The following is an 8,988-nucleotide window of genomic DNA, read 5'->3' as shown; positions in this document are numbered from 1 at the left end:
AGAAACCACCAACGTCTTCCGGAAGTAATCGGTTGACAGAAATTCATTTTGACAACTTAATACAAACCAACATTCTTATTGATACTTATTCATATTTAGTCATTGACTCTACTTCAAGCTCTCCAGCTTTCTCCAACTCTGAAACCTAACATTAAACAGATCACATCCAAGAAGTGCGCCCTCTGCTAGGGACTTGTGCTTACTGCACCCCTTCCCACCACTTTTGTGGAGAACATGTTTCAACTACAAAATTTGAACCAGATAACTTATTCAGAGAGCCAAAGTTAACTCCTCAAATTCTGTTCTGCAAACTTCCTGGATTCCCGGACATGCCGTGGCTCTACAAACCAGGAATTGTCAGTCAAACCTGTTCTACAGGCTCCGGCCAGTTGCAACCTTTTGCTTGGCGTTCACAAACAGCCGGTAAAGTAGGGACTAGTGTGGGTAGTAATATGTTCTTAACCAGGTGGACCTTGTAAGGAGTTGATTTAAGACAGTTTCTAATTTTTACCTTAAGTTCGTACAATTTTTTGCCCATTATAGATGATATGCAACAATTACGTTTTAAAATTACTCGTCGTGGAAAAGAAAAGGGGAAATAACTCTTAGGTAGATGTGGGTGGCTCTTAAAAGAGCCGTTGGTTTCAAATAGTCATTTATTTGGAGCTGGTGTACTTCGTGACAGCCTTGGTGCCCTCAGACACGGCGTGCTTGGCCAGCTCACCCGGAAGCAGAAGACGCACAGCGGTCTGGATCTCCCTGGATGTGATGGTTGAACGCTTGTTGTATAGCGCCAGACGAGAAGCTTCGGAGGCAATGCGCTCAAAGATATCGTTGACGAAAGAATTCATAATGCTCATGGCCTTGGAGGAGATTCCGGTATCGGGATGGACCTGCTTCAATACCTTGTAGACGTAGATAGCATAGCTTTGCTTCCTTGCCCTTCGCTTCTTCTTTCCGCCTTTGGGTGTGGCCTTAGTCACGGCTTTCTTGGAGCCTTTCTTGGCAGCTGGTTTCGCAATGTCAGGCATTGTTGATAGTCTGCTAGGGAGATTGAATGGAGAAGAAGTCGGAGAGAAAGAGTATTTATGTCCAACTCATGCAAATACGAATGCGCCAGCGCTACTTGTTGATTGGCTGGAATTCTCTTTTGAAACTTGGAGGCGTGTAACAAAAAAGAGGCGCGGAACAAAAAGAGGCGCGGCAACTGGTTGCCACAGTTAGCCATTATTCTGTCATTTTATTTAATATTTTTCAGTAAAATACACTCGTAACAACTTCCCTAAAACATACTACCCTACTTTTATTGATATACTGTATATTCCTTAGTTTTATTGGTAGCTGTATGCAACGTTAAACAAGTATTCGATTCATGACAGTTCACGATCACTTTAAGGAAGCCAAACTTAATTTCTGCCGAATTTCAGAATCAATTTTAATGTCCATAAAATAAATGTGATTATGTGCATCTAAAATTATGTCTTGGACTTTAAACATTAGGGAACTCTTGGAAACTTTGTGCCACCGAATCAAGCTTCTAATTTCGTTTTTGACATTTGTTTACTATCCTTGCTTGTGTCGACGATAAATACATTCGGGATTCAGTATTTCGCAGCAAATTTCATCATCATGGTGACATGTCAATTAGTGATAAATATTTTGTGATCACTTTGTTTATCACATGGAATTAAGGCTCTTAGAAAGATTTGTGTGGTCCTTAAAAGGACCGTTTGGGTGATTGTTGGTCTTGGTGAGTTTAACCGCCGAAACCGTACAGAGTGCGTCCCTGTCTCTTCAGGGCATACACGACGTCCATGGCAGTGACGGTCTTCCTCTTGGCGTGCTCGGTGTAGGTGACAGCATCACGGATGACGTTCTCCAGAAAAACCTTAAGCACACCGCGAGTCTCTTCGTAGATGAGACCTGAGATACGCTTCACGCCGCCACGGCGAGCCAGGCGACGGATGGCGGGCTTGGTGATACCCTGGATGTTATCACGGAGAACCTTGCGATGACGCTTAGCGCCTCCTTTTCCGAGTCCCTTACCGCCTTTGCCTCTGCCAGACATGCTTACTCTGAGTTGTGAATCTCAAATGATAGTCAGTAGGAGTGAGTTCTGCCTTCTTATGGCAAGACTGCGGACGTAAAAGAGAACGGCTGATGCAATCGTGGGCGGCAGCAGCGTCACTCAGCACAACTCAAAAGGCCAAAGAATTGTCTTTCAAATGTATTACATACATACAAAACAGTAATAAAATTAATATAGTATTAAGTATCCCTGAATTGACTTTGATTATTTTTCACTGTTTTTGTCTTACTACGCTCTAATATAAAAGTTTGGTACTTTATTCCAATTTTTTAGCACATTCAACAATGATAACTACAGTTTACAATAATACCACGACTCAATAAGGACTATTATTTATTTATGAAATTATTTTCGAATTTGACACCTAGTCTCATTTTTTCCATGTCTTTTCTGGAAACATTTATTTCTAAGAAGTAACTAGTGCTAAATTGCAGCAATATGTTGCTTGATACATATTGTCATTAGTATTGAGTGTTCAACAACTAAATGTTGAAGCTGCTTGAAGAATTTGTTGTAGTAAAGATTTGAACATTAATGTCAAAAAGTAGATAATCTGTGCTTAATAAAAATTCAGGAATTGTGTTCTCTTTCTGTTAGGAGTGTGTGGCTCTTAAAAGAGCCTTTGTAGGGTCTGTCAAATGTCAGTTTTACTTGGGCTTGGCTGTCTTCTCGCTCTTCTTTGGCAGCAAGACAGCTTGAATGTTGGGCAACACACCGCCTTGAGCGATGGTGACCCCGCCCAAAAGTTTGTTGAGTTCTTCATCATTGCGGACAGCCAGTTGTAAGTGACGTGGGATGATTCTGGTCTTCTTGTTATCGCGAGCAGCGTTTCCAGCTAACTCCAGGATCTCAGCGGTCAGGTACTCGAGCACGGCCGCCAGGTAGACGGGGGCGCCGGCACCCACACGTTGAGCGTAGTTTCCTTTACGCAGTAGTCTGTGGACACGGCCGACTGGAAATTGAAGACCAGCACGGGAAGAGCGAGTCTTCGCCTTTGCTCTGGTCTTACCTGATTTGCCACGCCCAGACATTTTTAGAATGTAAATTTGCCGTTTGTTTGATTGTGCCTTCACTTGCAAGACGCTGTGCTTTTATAGATAGTCGTCCTGCTCATTGATTGGCCAGATAAGGCGTAGAAACGGTTGACGAATCAGCAGTGAGTTACAAGGGAAGCCTCGCCCCTTTGCTTCAGCTTCCTGTTTCGATTTTAACTTGTTTAGACAAGTACAATATTCGTTTCGTAATCAGGATTAGTTTTTTTTTTTTGTCAAGGACAATAGGACACACATACATGCATGCAATGAATTTGCAAGAACTCCGGAGTTTTCTGCTTATATTTAGATTTTATTTCCAGAATAAATGAGTGGATTTAGTGAAAAGTTGAGCTATTAAAAAAGCTAATTTTTCAAGACAAAAGTGTGTGGAATGGGTCTTTTTTTGTTTTAAAAAAAAAATCGAGACAAAGTTTTAAAACATGTCATTTTAATTGGCAACATAATCAGGTAAAAATGCACGAGCAAATCCAATTAGTAAAGGGGAAACCAAAGTCTAGCTGTCACATTGCAATTGAACATTATAACAATATAGATTGTAAAAATGTTTGTTTCTCAATATATGGGCACTTGTCTAATGACATCATAGGTGTCAAATTGTTGCCACCTCCCATCTAACAAACCCACTAAGGCATTTGGGGCTCTACGCGGTCACAATGCAACAAAAAACATTTGCGACACGCTTACAATTTTAGTTGAGCTGATCCCGCCCTCCGCGCTTCAAATCAGATGCGCTCATTAACGGGATTAGTGTTTAACGTCATAGGGGTCCACAGTTTATCACGGCGGTCCCCTCGGTTCTCTTGATACAATCAAATAAATCATCACTGCAAAAAAAAAAAAAGATGCAAGTCTTAAACAGTCTGATAGCAACAGTCTGTCTCTTGGAGCTCTTTACAACTTATATATAGAACATACGTACACGTCGTTTCAATGCACTTTGCATTGAGTAACTAGGCAATTTGAAATGTTGCTGGAGCACATTGGCGGCTGGGAAGGAATCCTGCTTGGTGTCAATCATATCAAGCAATATTAGTTTCACACTGAAAAGTTTAAAAAAAAAAAAATGAATTATTTGGTGTGAGCCAAAAGTTATCAATACAAATATTTATGGCAGTCAAGATTTTTGGGGTGAAGTATTTTGAGAACAAAAGCAGGTGTCAGAGAAAAAAAATCCTTGAAAATAATGGACACATTTTCAAGAAAATAGTATTTCTTCAAAAAAGATATCTTTAGACATAAAAGGTCGAGGTCAGAAAATGTTGGATTTTTTGCAAGAAAAATATTCTAAGAGAGAAAAAAAAAATTAAAACCCTTGAAACAAAATCAAACTTCTCTTTTAAGATAAGACTTAACCCTATTTCTTACAGAAAACTATATTTTTTTTCTAAGGAAAAAAAAATCGGATCGTAATATATTTTAAATTGTACTTTATATTCTTACCAACTATTTTTTTCAGGTTCAAAGCTGTGTGATTTGATTGTGTGTGTGCGCTTTTTTTTTTTTTATCCTCTTCAGTGTGACGACGGCAATAAAGATTTGATGTGACATTGCACGAGAGGATCAGAACAAGATGGGCTTGCCAGCGGTCTTCTCCTGCACGTAGGAGGTGAAGCGCTTCAGGAACTTGGGGTACTCTCTCTTGGCCACTGCCCTCAGCACCGTGGCTGGCGCCCAGCCTCCGGGATTCACTGCACACAACACAAACACTTGCATTTTACAAAATGGCTACAAAGTTGTACTTTTTTTTTTTTGCTGTATTCCAGCAGTTTGCAAGAAAAATGTTTTACACTGGGAGGCTTTTCTTCTCCTAAGGAATGTCTTGTTTAGCACTCCACATACATAAATGGTAATTAAAATAATGGATAAACACATCCTAGCATAGTATATAGCAGCATACAGTATGTAGTTTATGTTTGAGACCCACCATTAGCCACATATGTGATTTTACAGAGCACATTGTCTCTGCTGATCTCTTTGTCGCCCTCTGGTGGACTGACCAGGGTCTGGCAGATCATGGCGATGTTGATCTTGGCTCGTACGCAGCGACTGCTTGGCTAAAAAATAAAAAAACAGTTTGGGTTAATGCGTGGGGAAAAGTGAAAGTCGCGTCCCTTCGGCGGCTCGCCGCATACCTGCGCGTCGTGGTGGTCCACGGAAAAGTTGCACACCAGCCACGTATCGGGGTCGTTCTCGTTGCTTGCCACGATCTTGCGCATGGCCGACAGGTACAGAACGTCACGCTGAGAGGCAGGCCAAACCCTCTGAGGGAACACATTACGTGGTCAGTTTCATTGTAGACAATATTTTGGACTTTTTTTTTGGCCGATACAGATGAATTGAGGCGCAGTGGTACCTTGTGCGTCTGGTAGACGATGACGGCGTTCTCCGACAGCGTTTCCACAATGTTGAAGTTCTCGATGGTGGCTGCAGGGGAGGCGGAGAGTGACATAATGAGGAAAAAAAAAACCTAATCGCACTTGGAGGCCCGCCGCCTCGACAATACACGTACTCTCCCAGTCGTTGCGGTAGGCTGTGTCCCAAAAGTAGTGGCACACCTCGTGTCCCGTCACGCCCTTTACAGAGTGCGTGGCCTTCAGCGGGTCGAGCACAATGCCATTCTCCTCCACTTCCCTCCTGTACACCTAACATGCATCGGGGAAAAACTTTGAGTCAGGATCAACATCCAAACAATTCATGAAAAAAAGGGAACACTGTCAATAGGAGGGAAAAAAAAAAAAGACACACCTTCATCTCTCCTTCCTCCACTACCAGCTGCCAGTTTGCATCACCGCCGACGTCCTGAAGTGAGTAGGTCATGTGGCTCTGCACCATCTCCTCCACCTGCCAGAAATGAAGCAAAAGTTGATTTTTTATTTTTATTTTACAATTGCAGGGTTGAGACATGCACGAGAGACAAAAAGAAAAGAGAACCTGCTCGGATAATCGGTGAGAGCCCGAGCTGGAGAAGATGTCTGGTGGTGGAAGTGGACTAGATCTCTGCATTCTGGTCTTCTCCGTCTGACACTGGAGCAAAAAATAACTTAAAGTAAATACGCAATATAGACATACTCGATTTAAATACACTTTAGGCCTGTTTCTATAGCATTTTCCATACTTGTTTCTTCGATAAAAATAATGTTGCCTATAAAATGGTCAAAATTTTTCCCATGACAGAACACAACTAGCTCCAACATATTTATTCGCTGACCTGTTCGATTTTATCCTGTCGGTCAAGAGCGGCTTCGACTGCGTCGAAGAACTCCTCCTCGTTGATGAGGCTGTTCGGACCCTCCTGGTGAGGATGGGAAGACGCGTCAACACTTGCGCTCGTGATTTCAAAACAAAACACAATAAAAATGGATGACTTGATTACCTCATAATCCGGGCCACCAAAGTGGGACTTCTTCTTCAACTCGTTGAGGGCCGACTTGTAGCTCTCCTCGATTCTTCTTCTTTTTTCCATTTCCTTCAGCCAAGGCAATTTGAAAAGTCGTTTAATAAACACACAGACTTTAAAAGCAATTAAAACCACCTCTCGACTGCGCAACGTTGATAAAATTGCTAGTATTTTCCTTTTTACTGCAAATGAATATTAGCTCCAAAATATCGCTTACGTCGATGACGAACAATTGTGAGGATAAATGAGCACACCTTGTCCAGCCTCTTCTGCCAGCTGTCCTCTCTCTTGACCATCAGGTCGATGCAGTGCGAAAGGGTGGCCAGGATTCCGGCGGTGGTGGCTTTGAACGTGATGGCCTCGCCTTTGAAGTCGATGCCGTTCACTCCCTTGGGATTGGGGCACTGGTACGCTGCACGTCGGCGACAAGCCAAACGTCAGCTTGGCGTGTAGACCGGCATAAAATTGAAAACTTATTTGCCCGACGTACGTTTGTCTTTGGCGCTGTTGTTGTGAAGAAACTCTCCGTCGGTGCGAGTGCTGGGAAAATCGTCCTCATCGTCCTCCATGACTGAAAGAAAAAAAGGCCGTCATCGCACAGGCACACTGAGGCTGATGTGACGATGACAATGGTGCAGTTTCATCTGGAGAACGGAGCGAGGGCGAGAGGGAGCGGTGATGGGAACGGAAGGCGTTAACGACTGCAGGCAGCCATGCAGGAATGTTCACACACACACACACACACACGCTTTGGCACAAGAATTCACAAAAGAACTATGGAATACAAACATTACAGTAAAGTCCACTATTCATGTTACCCATATTAACAGTTCAAAGGTTACCACAAACTTTGATCTTAAAACAAGTGAATCGAATATCAAACATCTTTAATGTAAATAATTGGCATGGAAATGAACTAAAAAATGGTGTGTCGTGAAGACTTTCCCAAACCTCAAGTCACAACCCAGGCTAAACCAAATGCCTTCGCGACATATACAAAACTCGTCATCGTATATCACACCAACATACTTCATTGGCACCGACTGCTGTGCTACTTTCCGATTTGACAGAACCTTATAACATTACCGTGTACAGAAAGAGTGCAAGAGCTGATGATAAGACCCATAAGAACGTTTTAATGGATTGATAACTTTCGAGGATGTCGGCTTACTCTTATCCCTCTGTAGTTCGTCCTTGGACACGCCGTCGGCACAGCCGTCAAAGTATCGCTGCAGCGTGTCCACCTGCCGACACAGGATGTCGCGGAAGGTCTCCATCTCCGCCAGTTTCTCCGTCAAGCTGTGGCCCTTCTAGAAACGAGGCAGCCATGTTGGAATGAACACATTCAACACAGGTAGTAAATAACAAGAAGGAGAATCGTCACCTTGAAGGATGAGGTAGAGGTGGCCGAGTAGATGCTGGTGGCCGAAGTGAGCGACAGCAGAGAGCCATGTCGCCGCAGGCTGGACTCGGAACCGTAACCCGGATCGGCCTGGTGAAGAGAAGAAATGACCAATGAAAGAAGAGGAAAAAATGGCTGGCCCACAGAAGTGGAAAAATCACTTTCTAATCTAATCCCAGTTTATTTACCACAAATTATTGTTTTGTAACCATGGCAATGACCCTCTGTTAGAAACACCTCCATGTTACACCACCAGGGAGCAGCACAAACACAAATAGCTGGCCCCTCCCACTCCCACATATGCCAAAAGTAACTGTAGGTCAATGACCAGGAGTAACTGCTGGTGGATTTCAGTCTTTGGAGCCAAGGGCACACGTTAATCAGCTCAGACGTGATGAGTGCGCGTGCGCGGAGCCTGCTCCACGAGTCAACCAAGCTGTTTTGTGTGATAAGGGGAACGTAATCAAATGAGGGGAAGCAGCCTGTCCAGCAGAACTGATTGTTGCGTTACTTTATCTTCGTATAGCACGGTGGTGCTAATATACTGTATCAGGCCGAACCCCAACAGGAGCTGGTGTTGTGTTTCCAGGGAGACTTGATGGTGGGCTGGATTCTGGAGAGTACTTTGGGGGATGGGGTTCTTTAGTGGTGACTCACACTGGGTGGAATGACAACTAAAACGTGTGTTTAGGGGGGGGGGGGGGGGGAGTGCACGAGGGTGAGTCATGGCCCCGTGACGCTTCCTGGGGTTGGTCAGGAGATGGGGGCAGGGAGCTATGAGGGTTCACTGGGTGTGGGGGGGATTTCCCAAAATTAAACTCAAGACGTGAAGGCATTCTCCTTGTCTTGTCCAAGCTCCACCTTCGGACATCACCAACACACATGGCAGTTGGCGATGTCACTAGAGAAACACTCAACATGAACGGAGGCTGAACTATTTTGAAACCACTTGTCAAATATTTTAGTCTAAAAAAATTAAATAAAAAAAAACATGTTATGAAGCATAGAAGCCAAAACAGCAGATTTAAAAGCACTTTTCAGATCT

At 43.4% G+C, this 8,988-nt stretch overlaps 4 protein-coding genes across 5 annotated transcripts in view; all 4 read right to left on the bottom strand.

Moving 5' to 3' along the window:
* Positions 1-619: 619 nt before the first annotated feature.
* Positions 620-1,043, bottom strand: LOC147048111 (histone H2B 1/2-like). Its single transcript, XM_085925939.1, has one exon. It carries the CDS (start codon positions 1,029-1,031, stop codon positions 657-659), a length of 375 nt encoding a protein of 124 aa, XP_085782065.1. The 5' UTR covers positions 1,032-1,043; the 3' UTR covers positions 620-656.
* A 230-nt stretch (positions 1,044-1,273) lies between these two features.
* LOC147048110 (histone H4) lies at positions 1,274-2,080 on the bottom strand. The gene has a single exon (XM_085926344.1). It carries the CDS (start codon positions 2,066-2,068, stop codon positions 1,757-1,759), a length of 312 nt encoding a protein of 103 aa, XP_085782470.1. The 5' UTR covers positions 2,069-2,080; the 3' UTR covers positions 1,274-1,756.
* Positions 2,081-2,436: 356 nt separating this feature from the next.
* On the bottom strand, positions 2,437-3,135 carry LOC147048109 (histone H2A-like). The gene has a single exon (XM_085926733.1). It carries the CDS (start codon positions 3,118-3,120, stop codon positions 2,737-2,739), a length of 384 nt encoding a protein of 127 aa, XP_085782859.1. The 5' UTR covers positions 3,121-3,135; the 3' UTR covers positions 2,437-2,736.
* Positions 3,136-3,554: 419 nt separating this feature from the next.
* LOC147048108 (ceramide transfer protein-like) overlaps positions 3,555-8,988 on the bottom strand; it is a 9,296-nt gene continuing 3,862 nt past the window's right edge. The window contains exons 4-16 of one of the 2 annotated variants that reach the window (XM_085926701.1): positions 7,926-8,033; positions 7,713-7,851; positions 7,032-7,112; positions 6,796-6,953; positions 6,518-6,610; positions 6,353-6,436; positions 6,076-6,168; positions 5,890-5,985; positions 5,654-5,786; positions 5,498-5,568; positions 5,277-5,405; positions 5,069-5,198; positions 3,555-4,832 (exon numbers count right to left, since the gene is read on the bottom strand). In XM_085926701.1, the coding sequence (XP_085782827.1) occupies positions 4,705-4,832; positions 5,069-5,198; positions 5,277-5,405; positions 5,498-5,568; positions 5,654-5,786; positions 5,890-5,985; positions 6,076-6,168; positions 6,353-6,436; positions 6,518-6,610; positions 6,796-6,953; positions 7,032-7,112; positions 7,713-7,851; positions 7,926-8,033 (1,443 nt within the window). In that variant the 3' untranslated portion in view covers positions 3,555-4,704. Of the gene's footprint in view, positions 4,833-5,068; positions 5,199-5,276; positions 5,406-5,497; positions 5,569-5,653; positions 5,787-5,889; positions 6,169-6,352; positions 6,437-6,517; positions 6,611-6,795; positions 6,954-7,031; positions 7,113-7,712; positions 7,852-7,925; positions 8,034-8,988 lie in introns of both variants that reach the window. The other variant, XM_085926700.1, reaches the window with a different exon arrangement.

Source organism: Syngnathus leptorhynchus, chromosome 12 (assembly GCF_054491065.1).
Source record: "Syngnathus leptorhynchus isolate UIUO chromosome 12, UIUO_Slep, whole genome shotgun sequence".
Lineage (NCBI taxonomy): Eukaryota > Metazoa > Chordata > Actinopteri > Syngnathiformes > Syngnathidae > Syngnathus > Syngnathus leptorhynchus.
Note: the sequence above shows the minus strand (reverse complement) of the source record. Positions and strands in the feature narration are given on the sequence as shown.